Below are 25,136 nucleotides of genomic sequence, written 5' to 3'. Positions count from 1 at the left end.
TGTCTTCAATGACAGTCCATCAGGACACTGAGGTCTACCTGTGTTGATTCTAAGCTTCCTGAAGCAACCGGAAGTAGTTAAAATCACCCTAAAAGTGTTTTTCCATACCCAACCAGCAGTTTGTGATAAATAGTGCATTCAACCCTGTGTAAATCGGTCAGTTCTTAACGTAAACACTTAAAACTCAGGATTCTGTAAAAGCACACCCCAATCAGGATATGTGTTTACTTATATAGCTTCCTGTGCCAACCGGAAGTTCCTTAAATAATATCATAGGGGCTGTTTCAAAGGGTTAAAAAGGTCAGATCTTTTCAAAACTTAATATGTGTGTTTAGACAACCCCCATGAACTGTAAATCAGTCATTTCTCCCATAACATTTCAAAGAAAAACTAAATCACACACACACACAGCTTAGAAGGAGGGACACATTGGGTTGCGACATATACTGCCTGCATTTGTTAACCTTGTTCGAACTATTAAAGAACCGTCAGACCTAGAGTTCTGAAACTTTAGAAACCTGTTCTAGACCTCAGGTCGATAGTGCGTGGTGAGTTACGTGGCTCTAGAAGGTTCTTGGACTGAGAAACAGCCTCGTACATTTGCAATAACTTCAATTCATTTTTGCATCATGAAAATTACGACATTTAGAAATGTCCCAGAGTCGCAAGACTAGGTGCATTGCGACCGCCTCGGCCCATATAGATGGACCCCAACGTTTCTGTCCGATAGCTCATTCAAGGACCCCGTAGCAAGGCATGGAAAAAAGTGGATTTTCAGCATCTATTAGGGTCTTGCTCGGGCACCAAATGACCTATCGAGCCGAAACGTGGGATTCGGGGTCGTATCACATAGGCCTACACATAATGTCAGAACTGGACCCGCAGCTAGAACGTAACTACGTGTTTTATGTTTTTATTATGGTTTGAACAGAAGGTGCTGTGAATTTTGGGCCAGCTCTGAAGTATGTGATAGTTGGCTTCTAAACGAGTTGGAAAAAGTGGGTGTGGTGTCAGTTTGTATCAGTTTGGTGTCAGAATGATGGACAGTGACTTTTGTCAATTTGCAATATGTTTCAACAGTGAGGGACCATCAGCAAAGTGACATTCTGAAATCAACCCCAACGAGTGATCGAGAGGAACCAGAATCACTGCCCAGCCATCCCGAGTTCATCTGGCCAGTCAATTTTGCCTTCCTGCAGGATTTTTGAGCATGCCAAATTCGTGATGGTAAATGCCCATTGAACCATTATGCAAATGCACAGTGCATTTGCAACAGTGAAGAAACATCACCAAATGGACATGATGAAACAACACAACGAGCGATGGAGAAGAACCACTATCACTGCCCGGCCATCCTGTGTTCATCAGGCCAGACAATTTTGCAATTCTGCAGGAGTTTTGAGCATGCCAAATTTGTGATGGTAAATGCCCATTGAAACATATTGTAAATGCACGTGCATTTGCAACAGTGAAGAAACATCACCAAATGGACATGATGAAACAACACAACGAGCGATGGAGAAGAACCACTATCACTGCCCGGCCGTCCTGTGTTCATCAGGCCAGACAATTTTGCATTTCTGCAGGAGTTTTGAGCATGTCAAATTCGTGATGGTACATGACAAATGGACATAACATCCTGATTTGTCATTTTCAAATCTTTCATATTGCTTTGGGACAATTCTTATGGCATTTGGCCAAAAAAAAGTGACTTGACTTCCTATGAAATTATATTGCAAATGGACAAACATATGCCTTGTGCACAAGTGTGTGTGTGTGTGTGTGTATATATATATATATATATATATATGTGTATATATACAGTGCCTTGCGAAAGTATTCGGCCCCCTTGAACTTTGCGACCTTTTGCCACATTTCAGGTTTCAAACAAAAATATATAAAACTGTATTTTTTTGTGAAGAATCAACAAGTGGGACACAATCATGAAGTGGATCGACATTTATTGGATATCTCAAACTTTTTTAACAAATCAAAAACTGAAAAATTGGGCATGCAAAATTATTCAGCCCCTTTACTTTCAGTGCAGCAAACTCTCTCCAGAAGTTCAGTGAGGATCTCTGAATGATCCAATGTTGACCTAAATGACTAATGATGATAAATACAATCCACCTGTGTGTAATCTCCGTATAAATGCACCTGCACTGTGATAGTCTCAGAGGTCCGTTAAAAGCGCAGAGAGCATCATGAAGAACAAGGAACACACCAGGCAGGTCCGAGATACTGTTGTGAAGAAGTTTAAAGCCGGATTTGGATAGAAAAATATTTCCCAAGCTTTAAACATCCCAAGGAGCACTGTGCAAGCGATAATATTGAAATGGAAGGAGTATCAGACCACTGCAAATCTACCAAGACCTGGCCGTCCCTCTAAACTTTCAGCTCATACAAGGAGAAGACTGATCAGAGATGCAGCCAAGAGGCCCATGATCACTCTGGATGAACTGCAGAGATCTACAGCTGAGGTGGGAGACTCTGTCCATAGGACAACAATCAGTCGTATATTGCACAAATGTGGCCTTTATGGAAGAGTGGCAAGAAATCCATAAAAAGTGTGGTTTAAAGTTTGCTACAAGCCACCTGGGAGACACACCAAACATGTGGAAGAAGGTGCTCTGGTCAGATGAAACCAAAATTTAACTTTTTGGCAACAATGCAAAACGTTATGTTTGGCGTAAAAGCAACACAGCTGAACACACCATCCCCACTGTCAAACATGGTGGTGGCAGCATCATGGTTTGGGCCTGCTTTTCTTCAGCAGGGACAGGGAAGATGGTTAAAATTGATGGGAAGATGGATGGAGCCAAATACAGGACCATTCTGGAAGAAAACCTGATGGAGTCTGCAAAAGACCTGAGACTGGGACGGAGATTTGTCTTCCAACAAGACAATGATCCAAAACATAAAGCAAAATCTACAATGGAATGGTTCAAAAATAAACATATCCAGGTGTTAGAATGGCCAAGTCAAAGTCCAGACCTGAATCCAATCGAGAATCTGTGGAAAGAACTGAAAACTGCTGTTCACAAATGCTCTCCATCCAATCTCACTGAGCTCGAGCTGTTTTGCAAGGAGGAATGGGAAAAAATTTCAGTCTCTCGATGTGCAAAACTGATAGAGACATACCCCAAGCGACTTACAGCTGTAATCGCAGCAAAAGGTGGCGCTACAAAGTATTAACTTAAGGGGGCTGAATAATTTTGCACGCCCAATTTTTCAGTTTTTGATTTGTTAAAGTTTGAAATATCCAATAAATGTTGTTCCACTTCATGATTGTGTCCCACTTGTTGTTGATTCTTCACAAAAAAAATAGTTTTATATCTTTATGTTTGAAGCCTGAAATGTGGCAAAAGGTCGCAAAGTTCAAGGGGGCCGAATACTTTCGCAAGGCACTATATATATATATATATATGTATATGTGTATATATGTATATATGTGTGTGTATATATATATATATATATATATGTGTATGTATATATATATATATATATATATATATATATATATATATATTATATTATATATATATATATATATATATATTATATATATATATATATTATATATATATATATATATATATATATTATATATATATATATATATATATAATATATATACACACAAAAAAATATATATATTATATATACACACAAAAAAAATATATATATATATATAAGTGATGATAATAAAATATGACTAAAGTATGTTGATACAGCTCTTATACATGTGTAATTGACACAAAATTCGAAAGAATTTCAAAAAACGGTCCAGAAAGCACTTTTTTAAGGGGGTGATAAGTTTTTCAAAATTTTACTTTTGGATGTTGACTTGTATTACATTTGCAATATGAAAATCCACGGTGGAGCGCACTCGCCATCTGTTGGATTTTTAAAGTGTTACACTTGGCATTTGCAATCAACTTTGAATGAAACGACGCCGAATTGAGTGGTATTGGACACCGTGTATATGGTTTGTCCAGTGCCAGTGACTTCCCATAGATTTTTTGTACATTTCAGGGGGGGGGTGTTCCCTTACATATACTTAGGGTCATGCGCTTAGGTTGGAGTCATTAAAACTACCTTTTCAACCACTCCACACATTTCTTGTTAACAAACTATAGTTTTTGGCAAGTCGGTTAGGACATCTACTTTGTGCATGACACAAGTCATTTTTCCAACAATTGTTTACATACAGTGAATTATAAGTGAAATAATCTGTATCTCAATTCCAGTGGGACAGAAATTTGTGAAATGCTATGGTGCAGGGAATTTTTACAAGGATTAAATGTCAGGAATTGTGAAACTGAGTTTAAATGTATTTGGCTAAGGTATGTCAACTTCCGACTTCAACTATATACAGTGGGGCAAAAAAGTATTTAGTCAGCCACCAATTGTGCAAGTTCTCCCACTTAAAAAAGATGAGAGAGGCCTGTAATTTTCATCATAGGTGCACTTCAACTATGACAGACAAAAGGAGAAAAAAAATCCAGAAAATCACATTGTAGAATTTTTAATGAATTTATTTGCAAATTATGGTGGAAAATAAGTATTTGGTCAATAGAGACGTTCTGCTGCCTGCAACAATCTCCAGCAGGACCGGTTTGGCGGTGGGTCAGTCATGGTGTGGGGGGCCGCACAGCCTTCCATGTGCTCGCCAGAGGTAGCCTGACTCCTATTAGGTACCGAGATGAGATCCTCAGACCCCTTGTGATACCATATGCTGGTGCGGTTGGCCCTGGGTTCCTCCTAATGCAAGACAATGCTAGACCTCATGTGGCTGGAGTGTGTCAGCAGTTCCTGCAAGAGGAAGGCATTGATGCTATGGACTGGCCCGCCCATTCCCCAGACCTGAATCCAATTGAGCACATCTGGGACATCATGTCTCGTTCCATCCACCAACGCCACTTTGCGCCACAGACTGTCCAGGAGTTGGCGGATGCTTTAGTCCAGGTCTGGGAGGAGATCCCTCAGGAGACCATCCGCCACCTCATCAGTAGCATGCCCAGGCGTTGTAGGGAGGTCATACAGGCACGTGGAGGCCACACACACTACTGAGCCTCATTTTGACTTGTTTTAAGGACATTACATCAAAGTTGGATCAGCCTGTAGTGTGGTTTTCCACTTTAATTTTGAGTGTGACTCCAAATGCAGACCTCCATGGGTTGATAAATTTGATTTCCATTGATAATTTTTGTGTGATTTTGTTGTCAGCACATTCAACTATGTAAAGAAAAAAGTATTTAATAAGAATGTGTTATTTTAGTGTTCCCTTTATTTTTTTGAGCAGTTCAAGTTGGAAGTTTACATACACCTTAGCCAAATACATTTCAACTCAGTTTTTCACAAATCCTGACATTTTATCCTAGTAATAATTCCCTGTTTTAGGTCAGTTAAGATCGCCACTTTATTTTAAGAATGTGAAATGTCAGAATAATAGAGTGATTTATTTCAGCTTGTATTTCTTTCATCACATTCCCAGTGGGTCTGAAGTTTACATACACTCAATTAGTATTTGGGTGCATTGCCTTTTAAATTGTTTAACTTGGGTCAAACGTTTCAGGTAGCCTTCCACAAGCTTCCCACAATAAGTTGGGTGAATTTTGTCCCATTCCTCCCGACAGGGCTCTGGTAACTGAGTCAGGTGTGTATGCCTCCTTGCTCGCACACACTTTTTCAGTTCTGCTCACAAATTTTCTATAGGATTGAGGTCAGGGCTTTGTGATGGCCACTCCAATACCTTGACATGGTTGTCCTTAAGCCATTTTGCCACAACTTTGGAAGTATGCTTGGGGTCAATGTCCATTTGGAAGAACCATTTGGCCAAACAGTTCTATTTTGGTTCATCAGACCTGCGGACATTTCTCCAAAAAGTACGATCTTTGTCCCCATGTGCAGTTGCAAACTGTAGTCTGGCTTTTTTATGGCGGTTTTGGAGTAGTGTCTTCTTCCTTGCTGAGCGGCCTTTCGGGTTATGTCGATATAGGACTCGTTTTACTGTGGATATAGATACATTTGTTCCTGTTTCCTCCAGCATCTTCACAAGGTCCTTTGCTGCTGTTCTGGGATTGATTTGCACTTTTCGCACCACAGTACGTTCATCTCTAGGAGACAGAACACATCTCCTTCCTGTGCGGTATGACGGCTGTGTTGTCCCATGGTGTTTATACTTGCGTACTATTGTTTGTACAGATGAACGTGATACCTTCAGGCGTTTGGAAATCGCTCCCAAGGATGAACCAGACCGGGTCTACAACTATGTAAAGAAAGGTCTACAATTTTTCTGAGGTCTTGGCTGATTTCTTTTGATTTTCCCATGATGTCAAGCAAAGAGGCACTGAGTTTGAAGGTAGGCCTTGAAATACATCCACAGGTACACATCCAACTGACTCAAATGATTTCAATTAGCTTATCAGAAGCATTTAAAGCCATGACATCATTTTCTGGACTATTACAAGCTGTTTACGTTCTCTTGGATATGTGGGACGGTAGCGTCCCACCTTGCCAACAGCCGGTGAAATTGAAGGACGCCAAATCATAACAGAAATCCCATAATTAAAATTCCTCAAACATACAAGTATTATACACCATTTTAAAGATAAACTTCTTGTAAATCCAGCCACAGTGTCCGATTTCAAATAGGCTTTACGGCGAAAGCACACCAAACGATTATGTTAGGTCAGCACCTAGTCACAGAAAACCATACAGCCATTTTCCAGCCAAGGAGAGGGCTCACAAAAGACAGAAATAGCGTTAAAATTGATCACTAACCTTTGATGATCTTAACCGGATGGCACTCACAGAACTTCATGTTACACAATAAATGTGTGTTTGGTTCGATAAAGTTAATCTTTATGTCCAAAAACCTAATTTGAAATTGGTGTGTTATGTTTAGAAATGCATTGTCTCAAACAAACATCCGGTGAAAGTGCAGAGAACCACATCAAATTACAGAAATACTCATAATAAACATTGATGAATGACAAGTGTTATGCATGGAATTATAGATAAACTTCTCCTTAATTCAACCGCTGTGTCAGATTTCAAAAAGGCTTTATTGCGAAAGGATACCTAGCGATTTATGTTAGGTCAGCACCTAGCCACAGAAAAAACATACAGCCATTTTCCAAAGAAGGAGAGGTGTCACAAATAGCGTTATAAATATTCACTTACCTTTGATGATCTTGATCGAAATGCACTCCCAGGAATCCCAGTTCCACCATAAATGTTTGTTTTGTTCTATAAAGTCCATTTATGTCCAAATACATCCTTTTTGTTTTCGTGTTTAGCCCAGTAATCCAAATGTTCAATACGCGATCACTTAGTTCTGACGAAAAGTTTAAAAAGTTATATTATAGTTCGTAGAAACATGTCAAACGAAGTATAGAATCGATCTTTAGGATGTTTTATCATAAATCTTCAATAATGTTTCAACCGAACAATTAAAAGGAACGCAGCTACCTCTCACGGGCGCGCGCATGATTTAGCTCATGGCATTCTGCCAGACACCTGACTCAAACAGCTCTCATTCGCTCCCCCTCACAGTAGAAGCCTGAAACAAGGTTCTAAAGACTGTTGGCATCTAGTGGAAGCCTTGGGAAGTGCAATATGACCCCATAGACACTGTATATTCGATTGGCAATGACTTGAAAAACTACAAACCTCAGATATCCCACTTCCTGGTTGGATTTTTTTCTCAGGGTTTTGCCTGCCATATGAGTTCTGTTATACTCACAGACATCATTCAAACAGTTTTAGAAACTTCAGTGTGTTTCCTAACCAAATCTACTAATTATATGCATATTCTAGCTTTTGAGCCTGAGTAGCAGGCAGTTTACTCTGAGCACCTTATTATCCAAGCTACTCAATACTGCCCCCCAGTCCCAAAGAAGTTAAAGGCACAGTCAACTTAGTGTATGTAATCTTCTGACCCACTGGAATTGTGATAGAGTGAATTAATCTCTCTGTAAACAATTGTTGGAAAAATTACTTGTTTCGTTCACAAAGTAGATGTCCTAACCGACTTGTCAAAACTATAGTTTGTTAACAAGAAATGTGTGGAGTGGTTGAAAAACAAGTTTTAATGACTCCAACCTAAGTGTATGTAAACTTCTGACTTCAGCTGTGTGTAAATATATTATTTTTTTCTTCAGGAAATGAACGCTAGTTTGACAACCCTCTTTGTAAGCTTTTAAATTATGTCAAACTCAATCGTTGTATCTTTTCCAGTGCTGAAGACATGGATGTCTCATATACCATGAGTGGGGTATGCAAAAAGGTTCAACTTTGGGCACCTCTATCTCTTGAATGTTTTGGCATTCAGGTCCAAAAAGTTACTTTCTGACCACTGGGCGAGTATGTATGGAGAGTTTAGTTAAAATCAAAAGAGGTGTTGTCAAAAAGTGATTAAAATCAAGTGGACTAACCCAGCAGACAATACAGTGATATGATTTAATCTGTATCAGGCCAACTTCAGTGTCATTCTCTTATGATCTGATTTCAGGAGCCCAGTCGTCAGCCTCCACCCCCAACAACATGCAAGGTCCGTGCCACTCCCAGCCCAATGTCATGGGCCTCCACGGTGGCATGGCCGGCCAGCCCCCAGGCACCACCTCAGGCCCCAGTATGGGCCAGCCCAGCCTCCAGAACCAGATGATGGGCCTCCAGGGCCAGCCTGTGTCCTCGTCCCCCAGCCAGATGGTCCAGGGTGGGGGTCCGGGGCAAACGGTCCTCTCCAGACCCCTCAACCCAGGGCAGAGAGGAGGCATGACCCCACCCAAGCAGCTGGTGCCCCAGCAGGGCCAGGGGGTGATGCACAGCCAGGTGGTTGGAGGGCAGGGGCACCAGGCGATGCTCCTACAACAGCAGCATCAGCAGCAACAACAGCAAAACTCCATGATGGAACAGATGCAAGGAAACAAACATGCGTTTGGGGTGAAAGGTCAAGCTGGGGTCATGCGGGGTCCGTCTCCTAACGGACCCGGTAACATGTCTCAGTTCCAGCAAGCTCAGGTGGGCCAACAGCAGCAGCAGCAGCAGCAAATGGCTCAGCTCCAACAACAGCAGCAGCAACACCAGCTACAACAACATCAACAGATGACCCAGCAGCAGCCCCAACAGGTATTCAATTTCTTTAAAAAAAAAAATGTTATTTGCATTGTGGCAATAGGTGGAAAACCCAATTTCCCTGTGTAGGGAAATATTATTTCACTTGCTCATTCCTAAATTTGTCCAGGTCCCCATGGGTGGCAACCCAAACCAGGTCATGGGTATGCACAGTCAGATGAGACTCCCCAGTGGTCATCCTCTGGTCCAGCAGCAGCTACAGCAGCAGCAGCTCCAACAACAGAAACAACAAGCCATTCTACAACAGCAGCAACAACAGGCGACGCAGCAACACCCACACGCTCTCGGAGACCCCAGTGGCTGTACAGGCGACATGGGCAGTGTCCAACAGATGCTCCAGGACATACAGGGTCAGCAACAGCAGCAAGGCATGACAGGAATTGGAGCCCCCCAGCACATGCAGGTGGGCAACGGCCACTTCCCGGGTCACGGGATGAACTTCAATCCCCAGTTCGGGGGTCAAATGCCTATGAGTGGGTTGTGCGCTCAGGCAGGGGGTTTTCCAGTGAACAAGGACGTGACGCTCACCAGTCCTCTCCTGGTCAACCTGCTCCAGAGTGACATCTCGGCTAGTCAGTTTGGACCTGGGGGGAAGCAGGGGGCTGGAGGACCTGGCCAGGCCAAACCCAAGAAGAAGAAACCACCACGCAAGAAGAAGCCCAAAGTAGGGGAGGGACAGCAGCCGATGGAGGGGCTAGGGTAAGGAGCTGAATGTTATTGAAATCTTAAGCTATATCCACACAAAGTATTTGATATTGGACATGGTTAGTCATTTGAGGTATTATTTTCTTCTACCCAGGGGTCTGGATGTGGGTGTTGGCCTGGAGGACCCAGAGCTGCCAGCACTGAGTGGGGAACAGGGGGTGGGCATGGACCATTCTGGACCCAAACTTTCAGACTTCACCAACAGGCCTGCAGGTATGCAATGTTCGTGATTCTTGGTTTGCTCACTCACACTTGTATATTTTAGTTGAGTGGCTTCTTATCATTCATTTTTTCTCATGTCAGGTTTCCCAGGTCAGCCTGGAGACCAGAGAGTCCTACCGCAGGTGCCTATGCAGTTCATGCAGCAGCATCAACAACAGCAGCATATTCAGCAGCAGCAGCAGCATCAGCAGCAGCTGCAACAACAGCAGCTACAGCAACAACAACAAATGCAACAACAGCAGCAACAGATGCAACAGCAGATGCAGGGAATGCAAGTTCCTCCAGGACAGCAACAGGGGGTGGCTGGAGCTCTGGGTCAGACTCAAGGCCAGCCACAGATGCACCCTCATCATCTACAACAACAACAAAAGCAGCAACAACCACACCATCAACAGCAGCAGCAGCAGCAACAACAGGTACCATCGACTGCGTGTGTGTCGTCACGACACATTTTCCATGTTAACTATGGATTATATAGCTAATTTGTTCCGGTTGTGTTATAGCAGCAGATGGTCATGAAGATGCAGCAGGAGCAGGCTAAAAACCGGATGCCCCTCCATCCAGGTGGGCAGAACCCCCCCAGGGGCATGATGAACACCGGGGAGGCCCAGAGGATGCCTGGCACCCAGCAGGGCAACATGCCCGTCATGATCAACCTCCAGGGGCACGGAGGAGTGCCCCCCTCCCCAGACAAACCCAGAGGGATGCCCCTCATGGTCAACCCACAGGTTGGACACGATCTGATAGATGTTTGAATTATATCATATTTATTATTGTCTTGTTAATATTCTATGCCTGTTAATTCCCTGGGGTGTGTATATCATCTATCCCTACCAATGTAGATGACTGGGGCAGCCCGGCGGATGTCTCACCCTGAGGCAGGGCCTGGTTCCCAAGGAACGGGGGCTGAGGAGGCCCCTGGAGGTCCCAACTCACTACAGGACAGATCTGGAGGCCAGGAGATGGGGATGCAGTCTGGGAATGGAGCCCAACAGTTGGTGGTGAACCAGGGCACAAACGCCCACATGATGAAGCAGGGCCCCAGCCCCTCGCCCATGCCCCAGCACCCTGGAGCCAGTCCCCAGCAACAGATGCCCCCTCAGCCCCTGCAGGGTGGCCCCATGCCTGGCCTCCACTTCCCTAGCGTTGCCACCACCTCCCAGAGCTCCAGGCCCAAAACACCCAACCGGGCCAGTCCCAGGCCCTACCACCACCCTCTCACACCTACCAACCGTCCTCCCAGCACTGAGCCCTCTGAGATCAACCTCTCCCCTGAGAGGCTGAACGCCTCCATCGCATGCCTGTTTCCCCCCAAGATCAACATCCCTCTACCACCCAGGCAGCCCAACCTCAGCCGGGGCTTTGAACAGCAGGGTGGGCTCAACCCCACCACTCTCAAAGCCATAGGGCAGGCCCCTCCCAGCCTAACTATGTCTAGCAACAATGGAAGTGGTGGAGGTAACTCTAACAATGGTCAGCAGTCTTTCCCTATAGGCAGTGGAGCGGCCAACTTGGGCCAAGGGAAACAGGACAAGCAGTCTGGAGGAGGGCAGGCTAAAAGGGCCAGTCCCAGTAACAGCCGCAGATCCAGCCCTGCCTCCAGCCGCAAATCCACTACCCCCAGCCCGGGGAGGCAGAAGGGGGCTAAGATTGCACTAACCTCCCCTCACCAGCAACACATCAACCCCCAGACAGGGCAGACCATGATGTTGAGCCCAACCCCAGTGCCTCCTAGCCCGGTCTCACTCCCACTCGCGGTTGGGGTGGGCCTGGATGCCCATCAGATCCAGAGCCCCTTCCAGGGGTTCCAGGATAACACAGCTGAGATGCCCAGGGAAGGGCAGGGAATGGCAGGTGTAGAGCAGCGGCAGATGCCCCAGCCTTTGAGAGAGCTCTCTGCCCCCCGGATGGCTAGCCTTCGTGTCCCAACTCCTCAGGAGGCTAAAGCTGGGCTTGAGCGCACAATGGTAACAGGGGAGAGGCAGCCTGTACAGATGGCTCCTCAGCAGGAGTATGTATCTGTATATGAGGCCTCTCCTGCTCTCAGGGATGTTCCTACCTCCCTTAACCAGCTACTGGATAACACAGCCACCCCCAGCGTGCCTGCCAGGCCCACTCAGAGTGCTCCAGCTGGGGATACTGTCTACAAGGAGAGCACTAAAGCCTCCATAGATCAAGAGAACCCATCCAGTGCTTTTCAGAGCTTGGAAGTGGGGGATACTGCTGTTGCTACTACTGGTGCTGCTGTGAACGAGCCAGAAGCTAAACCCAAGCCCAGCTCAACCCCCTGCCCCAAACTCTCAAATCCAGCCAGTAGTCCTAATCTGCAGCCTAAAGGAAGCCCCAATCTTAATGCTAATCACAGCCCTAGCCCCAATCTAAACTCGACTGCTAGCCCCAACCCTACTCTAAACCCTGCTCCTAGTCTTCGTGTCAATGTGGGCGCTAGCCCCAACACAGCCACAGTCAGTCATAGTTGTCCCAGCCTCAACGTTTCCCCCAGGCCAAACTCTAACTCAAACCCTGCAGTTAGTCCCAAATTAATCCCCAGCCCTAAACCCCTGGCCAGTGTCTCCACAGTCCTGCAGATCCCTGCGTCCTCTGCCACCATCTCCCCCAACCAGATAACCGTGTTTGTCACCTCCAACCCTATCAGTTCCACCCCTCAGGCCCCCCCAGCCATCGTCTCCACTATGGTGGCCATGCCCAGTAAGAACATCAGACCACAGCAGCTCAGCCAGCAGACCACTGCCCCCCGGCCCCAATTCATTACCACGCCTGTGTTTATTAATACTGGTACCCCAATCTTCCAGGTCCCCGCTGCGTCTGTGGCCCCCAACACCACAATGGTGTCCCAGCCGATCACCATGGTAGGGCCCATACAGGTGTCCACAACTAATATCCAGCTCACCACCGCTCCAACCCAGGCCCAAGGCTCTGCCTGGACCCAGGCTTCTGTGGTCAGTGTGGCCGGCACCCAGCCTGCCCGAACGCTAGTTGAGCAGGTCCAGATGGCCAGTAGACAGGCTTCCCCTGTTAGTAACTTGCCTCCTCCCCAGCAGCAAAGCCCTACCACTCCCAAACCAGAGACCTCTGGTGAGGCGCTCACCGGACAGAAATCTACCCCACCAGTTGGGCAGCCTTCCCGCCGTCCAAGCCCCTATCCCACAGCCTCTACGTTTGCCTCGTCTCCCTTCCAGCAGCCCCTAGGGTCCCCCTTTCCATGCTCCCCCTCCTTGGCTGCCCAGGGCAAGCCTTTCCAGGCTCCTGGCTCTGCACCAGTGAGCAGTCCACCAGATTCCCAGCAGGTTTCTAAGGAATGGCCAGCCCAGACTTTAGGGGGGGCTTACCAGCACCAGACAGGTCTGAACGCTGGGGGTGTGCCCATTCATACATCCCCTGCATCTCTCACCCAGACTGAGGCCACAGTGTCTGGAGCACAGACTCGGACTACTTCTGCTGCTGCTCCGAAAGTCACCACTACTCCTCCTCCCGTATCAGCTCCAACTCCTGTTCATGCTCAACCTGCTACACCAGCCCAGTCCCCTGTTCCTGCTCCACCAGCCCAGTCCCCTGTTCCTGCTCCAGCCTCTAAACCTACCACCCCTCTGCCAGTCTCAGTCCCTGTCACCACCCCAATCACTACTACTGCCCCTGTTCCTACCACTGCTACATTTCTTGCTGATCTGGCTCCTCCTTCAGCCCCAGTCCTGATACCAAATCTGTCCCCATCTACATCTCCTGTTGTTGCCACCACTGGACCCTCCAACCCCCCCAGGGACTCCTCAGCCATATCCTCCCCAGCCATATCCTCCCCAGCGGCCCTTACCCCTACTGTGGCTCAGCCTGTCCCCACAGCCATGGAGCCTCCAAGCCAGCCAGCCCCACCAGAGGCCACAGCACCTTCGGAGAATATCCAGATCACCCCAGGTACAGTGCCTTCCGAAAGTATTCGGCCCCCTTGAACTTTGCGACCTTTTGCCACATTTCAGGCTTCAAATAAAGATATAAAACTGTATTTTTTTGTGAAGAATCAACAACAAGTGGGACACAATCATGAAGTGGAACGACATTTATTGGATATTTCAAACTTTTTTAACAAATCAAAAACTGAAAAATTGGGTGTGCAAAATTATTCAGCCCCTTTACTTTCAGTGCAGCAAACTCTCTCCAGAAGTTCAGTGAGGATCTCTGAATGATCCAATGTTGACCTAAATGACTAATGATGATAAATACAATCCACCTGTGTGTAATCAAGTCTCCGTATAAATGCACCTGCACTGTGATAGTCTCAGAGGTCCGTTAAAAGCGCAGAGAGCATCATGAAGAGCAAGGAACACACCAGGCAGGTCCGAGATACTGTTGTGAAGAAGTTTAAAGCCGAATTTGGATACAAAAAGATTTCCCAAGCTTTAAACATCCCAAGGAGCACTGTGCAAGCGATAATATTGAAATGGAAGGAGTATCAGACCACTGCAAATCTACCAAGACCTGGCCGTCCCTCTAAACTTTCAGCTCATACAAGGAGAAGACTGATCAGAGATGCAGCCAAGAGGCCCATGATCACTCTGGATGAACTGCAGAGATCTACAGCTGAGGTGGGAGACTCTGTCCATAGGACAACAATCAGTCGTATATTGCACAAATCTGGCCTTTATGGAAGAGTGGCAAGAAGAAAGCCATTTCTTAAAGATATCCATAAAAAGTGTTGTTTAAAGTTTGCCACAAGCCACCTGGGAGACACACCAAACATGTGGAAGAAGGTGCTCTGGTCAGATGAAACCAAAATTGAACTTTTTGGCAACAATGCAAAACGTTATGTTTGGCGTAAAAGCAACACAGCTCATCACCCTGAACACACCATACCCACTGTCAAACATGGTGGTGGCAGCATCATGGTTTGGGCCTGCTTTTCTTCAGCAGGGACAGGGAAGATGGTTAAAATTGATGGGAAGATGGATGGAGCCAAATAAAGGACCATTCTGGAAGAAAACCTGATGGAGTCTGCAAAAGACCTGAGACTGGGACGGAGATTTGTCTTCCAACAAGACAATGATCCAAAACATAAAGCAAAATCTACAATGGAATGGTTCAAAAATAAACATATCCAGGTGTTAGAATGGCCAAGTCAAAGTCCAGACCTGAATCCAATCGAGAATCTGTGGAAAGAACTGAAAACTGCTGTTCACAAATGCTCTCCATCCAACCTCACTGAGCTCGAGCTGTTTTGCAAGGAGGAATGGGAAAAAAATTCAGTCTCTCGATGTGCAAAACTGATAGAGACATACCCCAAGCGATTTACAGCTGTAATCGCAGCAAAAGGTGGCGCTACAAAGTATTAACTTAAGGGGGCTGAATAATTTTGCACGCCCAATTTTTAAGTTTTTGATTTGTTAAAAAAGTTAAATATCCAATAAATGTCGTTCCACTTCATGATTGTGTCCCACTTGTTGTTGATTCTTCACAAAAAAATACAGTTTTATATCTTGATGTTTGAAGCCTGAAATGTGGCAAAAGGTCGCAAAGTTCAATGGGGCCGAATACTTTCGCAAGGCACTTAACATATCAATCAATCCATGATTGAGTAACTTATCCCCCACATATCGACCTTTCAGTGATAATAACAACCTCCACCATCTCCTTCCTCCCAGTGTCAATCCAACCTGAAGCTCTACAGCAAGAGGAGCCTTCTGCTACTGAAAATACTGGTAAGTACTGTCACACTAACTGATCTATAACAAAATGGTGGATGTTCCGGACCCTTTATGTAATGACATGGCAATGACATAATATGACTTGGCAACCGAGTACAAATGGAATATATGCAAAGATGGTGGTATATCTAGATGGCACCATAAAATGAAACAACTACAGCATAGAAGCACAAGTTACACTACATGAACAAAAGTATGCATTTACCTGCTCGTCAAACATCTCATTCCAAAATCATGGGCATTAATATGGAGTTGGTCCCCCCTTTGCTGCTATAACAGCCTGGGAAGGCTTTCCACTAAGGTGTTCGATGGGGTTGAGGTCAGGGCTCTGTGCAGGCCAGTCATGTTCTTCCAGACTGATCTCAACAAACCATTTTAGTATGGACCTCGCTTTGTGCATGCTGAAGTGAGATAGGGCCTTCCAACTTTGTGGCAACAGTTTGGGGAAGCACAGAATTGTCTAGAATGTCATTGTATGCAGGTAGCGTTCTCTTGGCATCCCCCAAACCCAGATTCGTCCATTGGAATCGCAGATGGTGAAGCGTGATTCATCACACCAGAGAACCCGTTTCCACTGCTCCAGAGTCCAATGGCGGCAAGCTTTGCACCACTCCAGTTGACACGTTGCATTGACCATGGTGATCGTAGGCTTGTGTGCGGCTGCTCGGCCATGGAAACCCATTTCATGAAGCTCCAGACTAACAGTTATTGTGCTGACGTTGCTTCCAGAGGCAGTTTGGAACTCGGTAGTGAGCATTGCAACCGAGGACAGACGATTTTTACGCACTTCTGCAGTCGGCGGTCCCGTTCTCTGAGCTTGTGTGGCCTACCACTTCACGGCTGAGCCGTTGTTGCGCCTAGACATTTCTACTTCACAATAACAGCACTTACAGTTGACCAGGGCAGCTCTAGCATGGCAGAAATTTGGCAAACCTACTTGTTGGAAAGGTGGTATTGTATCACAGAGCCACATTGAAAGTAATTGAGCTCTTCAGTAAGGCCATTCTACTGCCAATGTTTGTATAAAACATTATATGGCTGTGTGCTTGATTTTATATACCTGTCAGCAACGTGTGTAGCTTAAATAGCCAAGTCCACATACTTTTGTATATACAGTATTAAATAATGTTATAGTCTGAGACCAAATCTGAAAATGGTTTTGTTATAAGATACTTGTACAGGTCTTGGACCGTGCTTTTATATGATGCACTGTATGCCGTGAACATAGCATGCATCTTGTGATATTTAGTAACTTTTTTGTTTGTCTTTTTTTCTTTCTACAGCAGAAGAAGTTGCCACTGTGACTGAACAAGGGTGAGGTTCTCAAGACATTTCAGACTAACAAAATGTCAGTATGAAAGAAATAATTGTCATGCCAGAGGTAATTGGGTTATTCCATTGCCTGTAAAAGGTTACTTCACTATTCTTTAAGTATTTGTTAGTAATTGGCCTAGTCTACAGTAAGTGCCATGTTTGTAAACAGAAATGCTTTGCCATTTGTAACTACTGAAACTCAGGTAGTTCATTTGGTTGGGCGGTGGGGGTACTTGAGGAAAATCGATGAGCCACTTGTTAAACTACATGACCAAAGGTATGTGGACACCTCGACGGTTCTGTTCTCTGAGCTTGTGTGGCCTACCTCTTTGCGGCTGAGCTGTTGTTGCTCCTAGAAGTTTCCTCTTCACAATATTAGCACTTACAGTTGACCAGGGCATCTCTAGCAGGGCAGAAATGTGACGAACTGAATTGTTGGAAAGGTGGCATCCTATGACAGTGCCACTTCTACTATTTTCTGCAGCCACAGACGTCACTTCCTGTTGTATATGGAACGGGAAAGAGCTCGGTTTTGTTTGTTTGGAAAGTTTGCTGTTTAAAGTATTTTGGAAAGTTCTCGGTAGCTACCTAGCTTCTTATGTTGGATCCCACGACGCAGTTGGCATCAATTGCTGGGACTGCTTGTATCTTTCCAGTGATCCTGCCGACCAAGGACGGGTCTGAGGAGCTATTTGGAGTCGCAGCTAGCCTAACTGCTAGATAGCTGGACATCAACCTAGCGAGGTGTTCTTGAACGCAGCCTGCGACCTGGTTAGCCATTGTGGCTGGGACTGCGGATTGTCCCGGGTTTGTGGCTGTCTAGAGCCCTGCTGTTTGTTGTTTTCAAATTTCTCTGTGACCTGCCCTGTCTGGAAAAGTGAGGAGTAACAGCCTAACATATGTTGCTAGCTACCATGACAAAGACCAAAGCCGGCGGCTGTACCATTGAGGACAGTGCCATTGGTGTCTCTCTATCACGCGTTAATGATCTTTTAAACAAACAAAAAGAGACCTACAAGGAGTTACAACAAAAAGAAAATAGCTTCAAGTTTTTTGTCCAAATAATGGTGGATTCTACTAATAAAAGAATGGACGACCTGAAGAACAGTTTGCAGTTCTCCCAGGGTCAGCTCTACGAGTTGAAACAGGAGAACGGCAGCAATCTGTAAGTCATTGAGAGAGGACATCAGTCCTGTGTGTGAATCCATGATAACATGATAACAGATAAATCAGACTATCTTGAGGGACAATCAAGGCGAAACAACATGGTTGTGGACGGAATTGCAGAATCTCCACCTGAGACCTGGGTGGAGTCTTGAGGACAAAGTGAGGGAAATGATCTCTGAGAAATTGAAGATGGACCACAGGAAGATTGGAGGTGGAGCGTGTCCACAGGACTGGAAAACCCACTACCGGCCCTGGTGATAGGCCCAGGCCGATAGTGGTCAAGTTCCTGAGGTTCAAGAACAAGGTAGCTGTTCTGGAAAGAGCCAAGAACTTGAGAGGAATGCATATCTTAACCAGGACTATCCTGAAGCTGTGTGCCTGAAGAGGAAAGAACTGATCCCAGTCATGATAGCTGCCAGAGCGCGTGGGGACATTGCGTACATCCGCTATGACAGGCTCATTGTCCACCCTCCCTCCCAGAAATCTGGAAGGGATGAGAGCCAAGCCTATGGGTTCGTAGCCTCAACCCCGCAGCACACACACACACACCAATTGATTAATGGAATGTATATATGTGCTGAATGTATATTTGTTCTCTTGCTTTGCTTGCTCTTTTCAGTATTATGTTTATCTCTGATAAGCTACCCAGGAAAGGGCTAAAAATAGCCCATATTAATATATGTAACCTTAGAAATAAGGTTCATGAAATCAATAACTTGCTAACATCAGATAACATTCATATATTAGTCATTTCTGAGACTCACTTAGTTAATTCATTTGATGATACAGCAGTAGCAATACAAGGATATAACATTTATAGAAGAGACAATAATTATTATGGGGGAGGTGTTGCCATATATACACTGCTCCAAAAAATAAAGGGAACACTAAAATAACACATCCTAGATCTGAATGAATGAAATACTTGTTTCTTTACATAGTTGAATGTGCTGACAACAAAATCACACAAAAATGATCAATGGAAATCAAATGTATCAACCCATGGAGGTCTGGATTTGGAGTCACACTCAAAATTAAAGTGGAAAACCAGGCTCATCCAGGCTCATCCAACTTTGATGTAATGTCCTTAAAACAAGTAAAAATGAGGCTCAGTAGTGTGTGTGGCCTCCACGTGGCTGTATGACCTCCCTACAATGCCTGGGCATGCTCCTGATGAGGTGGCGGATGGTCTCCTGAGGGATCTCCTCCCAGACCTGGCCTAAAGCATCCGCCAACTCCTGGACAGTCTGTGGTGCAACGTGGTGTTGGTGGATGGAGCGAGACATGATGTGCTCAATTGGATTCAGGTCTGGGGAACATGCGGGCCAGTCCATAGCATCAATGCCTTCCTCTTGCAGGAACTGCTGACACACTCCAGCCATATGAGGTCTAGCATTGTCTTGCATTAGGAGGAACCCAGGGCCAACCGCACCAGCATATGGTCTCACAAGGGGTCTGAGGATCTCATCTCGGTACCTAATGGCAGTCAGGCTACCTCTGGCACAGCCCCCCAAAGAAATGCCACCCCACACCATGACTGACCCATGTTGTGGAAATTTCCTCTATTTACCAAATCATGGGAGCAAACCACACACACAAGTCAGAGTTAGTTATAAAAGTCCATCTTTAATTATATGAGCTCTATCACAACCCTGTGACTCTCAGATAAATTCAGTGTCTCCCCCTGAATTCTCTGAGAGCCCCTTCCACATTGTAAATGAGGTCCTTTATAGTAAAGACACACACACAGGATAAGACAGCATAGACATAATAAATCGTTCAGCTTTGTCTCCTTACTCAAACCCCAGAACCATAAACCAACCCTCCATATCAACAGGCATATATCAAATTGTCATTTAGATACAACCAATTCTAAATACAACCAATCCTGGACAAGCTCACGGAGAGGAGAATGATTCCAGACACTGCCATCTCCGATGGGAAAACTAGGGAGTGAACTGGCACACACACAGTGGAGCAAAAGATATGTTTACACATGATGATACTTTGACCTCTCCCCTCTCAGCGGCCCTGCAACTTAGTCTTGACATAGAACAGATACTGCAACCCTGCCACAGTATTATACAAAAATAACATTCTTGATGAGAAGTAATTTTACACACATTTGATTAATATAAAACATCTTACATATGTTACCAACAAATTCTGATTATCCCACGACACCCACCGCCAAACCGGTCATGCTGGAGGATGTTGCAGGCAGCAGAACGTTCTCCACGGCGTCTCCAGACTCTGTCACATGTGCTCAGTGTGAACCTGCTTTCATCTATGAAGAGCACAGGGCGCCAGTGGCGAATTTGCCAATCTTGGTGTTCTCTGGCAAATGCCAAACGTCTTGCACGGTGTTGGGCTGTAAGCACAACCCCCATCTGTGGACGTCGGGCCCTCATACCACCCTCATGGAGTCTGTTTTTGACCGTTTGAGCAGACACATGCACATTTGTGGCCTGCTGGAGGTCATTTTGCAGGGATCTGGCAGTGCTCCTCCTTGCACAAAGGCGGAGGTAGCGGTCTTACTGCTGGGTTGTTGCCCTCCTACGGCCTCCTCCACGTCTCCTGATGTACTGGCCTGTCTCTTGGTAGCACCACCATGCTCTGGACACTACGCTGACAGACACAGCAAACCTTCTTGCCACAGCTCGCATTGATGTGCCATCCTGGATGAGCTGCACTACCTGAGCCACTTGTATGGGTTGTAGACTCCGTCTCATGCTACCACTAGAGTGAAAGCACCGCCAGCATTCAAAAGTGACCAAATCATCAGCCAGGAGGCATAGGAACTGAGAAGTGGTCTGTGGTCACCACCTGCAGAACCACTCCTTTATTGGGGGTGTCTTGCTAATTGCCTATAATTTCCACCTGTTGTCTATTCCATTTGCACAACAGCATGTGAAATTTATTGTCAATCAGTGTTGCTTCCTAAGTGGACAGTTTGATTTCACAGAAGTGTGATTGACTTAGAGTTACATTGTGTTGTTTAAGTGTTCCCTTTATTTTTTTGAGCAGTGTATTCAGAGCCATATCCCTGTAATGCTTAGAGAAGATCTTATTAATCAACCTACTAGGGTGTTTACAAACAATACAGGAACAAGATCATCCACATGTATCAATCACATGTTTTTTAATACTGTAGAACTTTGTTCTAAAGCTGTATCCCTACCCATTGGGTGCATTGATCACAATACAATGGCTATATCCAGGAAGCCAAAGTTACAGCTGGGCCTAAAATAGTGTATAAAATAGTGTATCATACAAAAGATTTTGCTGTGAATCTTGTGGAATATGTTAAAAACATTTGTTGGTCTGATATGATATTTAAGCATCCAGATGCTGCACTCGATACATTTATGAAATTGCTTCTTCCAATTATTGATAAACATGCACCGGTTAAGAAACCTACTGTTAAGGCTCCATGGATTGATGAGGAAAATGCAAAATGAGAAATTATGTGACTTAACTCAACAAAAAAGAAGAAACTATATTATGAAGCCAAGATCAGTGATTATAAAAAATGATGGATAAAAAACTTTGGCGTACTTTAAATAATATTAATGGCAGAAAGACAAATTCAACTCCATCTTTCATCAAATCAGATGGCTTATTCATCACAAAACCATTTGATGTTGGCAATTATTTTCATGATTATTTCATTTAATTTTGTAAAGTTAGTGTGGGAGAGGTGGATTTTTTTTTGTTAATGATCAATAATGACAAACCTCTTGGCATAGTCAACTTAGATGGAAAGCTACTGAGGATGGTAGCTGACTATAGCAACTCCTATCTGGCATATTTTTAATATGAGCCTAGAGGAAAGTCTTTGTCCTCAGGCCTGGAGGGAAGCTAAAGTTATTATTCTACCCAAGAGTGGTCTTACCTCGTTCTAACAGCAGACCTATCAGCTTGCTGCCAGCTTTTAGCAAACTGTTGGAAAAAACAACAACATTTCAGCATGCTTATAGAGAAGGGCACTCAACATGTATTGCACTGACACAAATGACTGATGATTGGTTGAAAGAAATTGATATGAAGATTGTGGGAGCTGTACTGTTAGATTTCAGTGCAGCCTTTGATATTATTGACCATAACCTGTGATTGAAAAAACGTAAGTGCTGTGGCTTTTCAACCTCTGCCAAATCATGGATTCAGAGCTATCTATCTAATAGAACTCAAAGGGTCTGATGCATGCCAGTCTCTCTTGGCTAAGAGTTGAGGAGAGACTGACTGCATCACTTTTTCATTTTATAAGAAACATTAATGTGTTAAATCACATTGATTGGATAGTCAATTTACACACAGCTCTGACACACACACTTATGCCACCAGGGGTCTTTTCACAGTCCCCAAATCCAGAACAAATTCAAGATAACGTACGGTATTATATAGAGCCCTTATTGCATGGAACTTCAATCCATCTCATATTGCTCAAATAAACAACAAACTTGGGTTCAAAAAACAGATAAAGCAACACCTCGCTGCACAACTTATCTCCCCTATTTGACCAGATAGTTTATATGTATGCATTGATATGTAGGCTACGTGTGCCTTTTTTTTAAATGAATGTGGTTCTTCTCTAATGATGTTCTGTATTATGTCATTCTGTATTATGTTTTGTGTGGACCCCAGGAAGAGTAGCTGCTGATTTTGCAACAGCTAATGGGGATCCCAATCAAATACCAAATACGTTGAAAGTCACTGAGCTCTTCAGTAAGGCCATTCTACTGTCAATGATTGTCTATGGAGATTGCATGGCTGTGTGCTCAATTTTATACACGTTTCAGCAACGGGTGTGGATGAAATAGCCGAAGCCATTCATTTGAAGGGGTGTCCACATACCTTTTGTGTATGTATATATCTATATATCCAAACGTCAAAAGACGACAAGTACTTCCACTGCATAAGAACTGACTGTGCTAAATTTAGTATGAATATGGCTATGTCTGATGATTTCTTCTGGCGATGATTGTCACTAAGAGTATGTTGGGGGAATAAAACCATTTTGTCAAGCATTATCACAGTTTAGTTGACTGCTGTTTTTCCACTTCTATCACAGATGGGCAAAGAAAAGAAAGACACCCGTTAACTTAGTCTCAAGGTATGTATTTACACGTGAGCACTGCCAGGACGCAGCCCTGTCGTGTCCACCATTTTGTTATCTATCCACCATTTTGTTATTTATCGGATACTATTTACGGTGAAGACGGACAGTATCTGTGGTGGACAGGCTCCCGAGTGGCGCAGCGGCTAAGGCACTGCATCGCAGTGCTTGAGGCCTTCCTATAGAACCTGGTTCGATTCCAGGCTGTATCACAACCGGCCGTGATTTCCCATAAGGTGGCGCACAATTGGCCCAGCGTCATCTTGGTTTGGCCGTGGTAGGCCGTCATTGTAAATAAGAATTTGTTCTTAACTGACTTGCCTAGTTAAAGGTTAAATAAAAAAATATATGAGGAAAGCCCACTCCGAAGCGATTTCCCAACTTGAAGGAATACCGGAGCGATATTCCAACTTTTACTGAGTAGCTACTGAAGTTTCTTCTTTTATCTTTGTAACTGATCTCTCCTGCTTTTCTTTTCTTTCTCCTCTGCTGTGTCTCTTGCTCTGTTTTCTGTCGGGCATCTATCAGGGCTGCCGTGGAGAAGTCGAAGGGTCCTAGCAGACGGAGCTCGCGGGCCGACAAGGAGGTGGAGGAGGAGACTGTGGCAGACAGCATGCAGAGGAAGAGACCGGCCAGGCCTGGAGCCGGTGCTGCTGCTAAAGGTACACGCGCATGCACGCAGACTTGATTAAGAGCACAAAACACTCTCTCATACACAACTTACTCTTACATATAGTTTACATTTTATTGTAAAGGGATTTGTCTCATCAAACATGTCCCCCTCTCGCTCCTCTGTCCTTTCAGAAACGGGTGCCAGCCCTACCCAGGCTAAGAGAAGGAAGTCTAAATGACCGCAGTAGTGAAACCCTGTGAACTGAATTGTAAATGTATTTTTCTTTGTCAATCATTCGATGAGCTTCTTTTCTCCAGGATTACACATTTTTTATGGTGAAAATAACCATGTACAGATAATTGAAAAATAATTGTTGATGTTTTGTCCCTGCTATCATGTGAGGTTGTAGTGTGTGTGTGTGTGTGTGTGTGTGTGTGTGTGTGTGTGTGTGTGTGTGTGTGTGTGTTTAATTAATTATGTGAAGACTGATAATAAAACTTGACTCAATTGTATAATTATGTTGTAAAACTTCATTAAATGTTCTACTACTTTTTTGTCCTGTGATGAAATGGTTTAATGTGCTGTACCTCCAAAGTTGTACTGTGATATTCTGTGAAAGTTGGCTGCATGAGTTGTTTCATATACCGTTTTAACATGGTTCAATGCTGTCACCTTTGCATTGCAGGCTGAAAATGTAGTATTTACTGTAATTCAGAAAGTGATCCTATTTCTCATCGGTTTCCATGTTTCGAACATGACCTTACCAGAAATCAGTGAATTACAACTGTTTTAGGGAAGAACCATGTAGGACAGTAGGCAACATTATTTTAACTAATTTGAGTATGCACAGTGGCCAGAAATTCGGACCCAGTGCGCAACGATTCCAGTCTATCCAGACGACTCCATCAACCTCATCTTCTGACCTTGGGCGTCTGTCTTGTGTATGCTTTACAAGCAAACCTCATCTTCTGACCTTGGGCGTCTGTCTTGTGTATGCTTGTAAAGCAACCTCATCTTCTGACCTTGGGCGTCTGTCTTGTGTATGCTTTACAAGCAAATTGACAATGAGCAGAGATCATGGTCAAAGAGACTCACAGGTAGTGTTATTATGCTTTATGATTTTAATATTTAGTAGGCTAGATAG

At 44.6% G+C, this 25,136-nt stretch overlaps 1 protein-coding gene across 4 annotated transcripts in view; it reads left to right on the top strand.

Annotated features, from left to right (window-relative positions):
* The window catches only part of LOC110508399 (nuclear receptor coactivator 6), a 38,091-nt gene extending 13,547 nt beyond the window's left edge, over positions 1–24,544 (top strand). For 2 of the 4 annotated variants that reach the window (XM_090225683.1, XM_021588910.3), the window contains 11 exons: positions 8,519–9,135; positions 9,251–9,840; positions 9,941–10,059; positions 10,150–10,484; positions 10,575–10,796; positions 10,911–13,998; positions 15,720–15,776; positions 17,066–17,096; positions 23,335–23,376; positions 23,908–24,041; positions 24,184–24,544. In XM_090225683.1, coding sequence (XP_090081809.1) covers positions 8,519–9,135; positions 9,251–9,840; positions 9,941–10,059; positions 10,150–10,484; positions 10,575–10,796; positions 10,911–13,998; positions 15,720–15,776; positions 17,066–17,096; positions 23,335–23,376; positions 23,908–24,041; positions 24,184–24,230 — 5,282 coding nt within the window. In that variant the 3' untranslated portion in view covers positions 24,231–24,544. Of the gene's footprint in view, positions 1–8,518; positions 9,136–9,250; positions 9,841–9,940; positions 10,060–10,149; positions 10,485–10,571; positions 10,797–10,910; positions 13,999–15,719; positions 15,777–17,065; positions 17,097–23,334; positions 23,377–23,907; positions 24,042–24,183 lie in introns of all 4 variants that reach the window. The other 2 variants (XM_021588911.3, XM_021588908.3) reach the window with 1 other exon arrangement.
* The last annotated feature ends 592 nt before the right edge of the window (positions 24,545–25,136 follow it).

The sequence above is a fragment of the Oncorhynchus mykiss genome, chromosome 28, assembly GCF_057628025.1.
Source record: "Oncorhynchus mykiss isolate SJ-2025 chromosome 28, ASM5762802v1, whole genome shotgun sequence".
NCBI lineage: Eukaryota > Metazoa > Chordata > Actinopteri > Salmoniformes > Salmonidae > Oncorhynchus > Oncorhynchus mykiss.
This window is presented reverse-complemented; position numbering and strand designations above follow the sequence as displayed.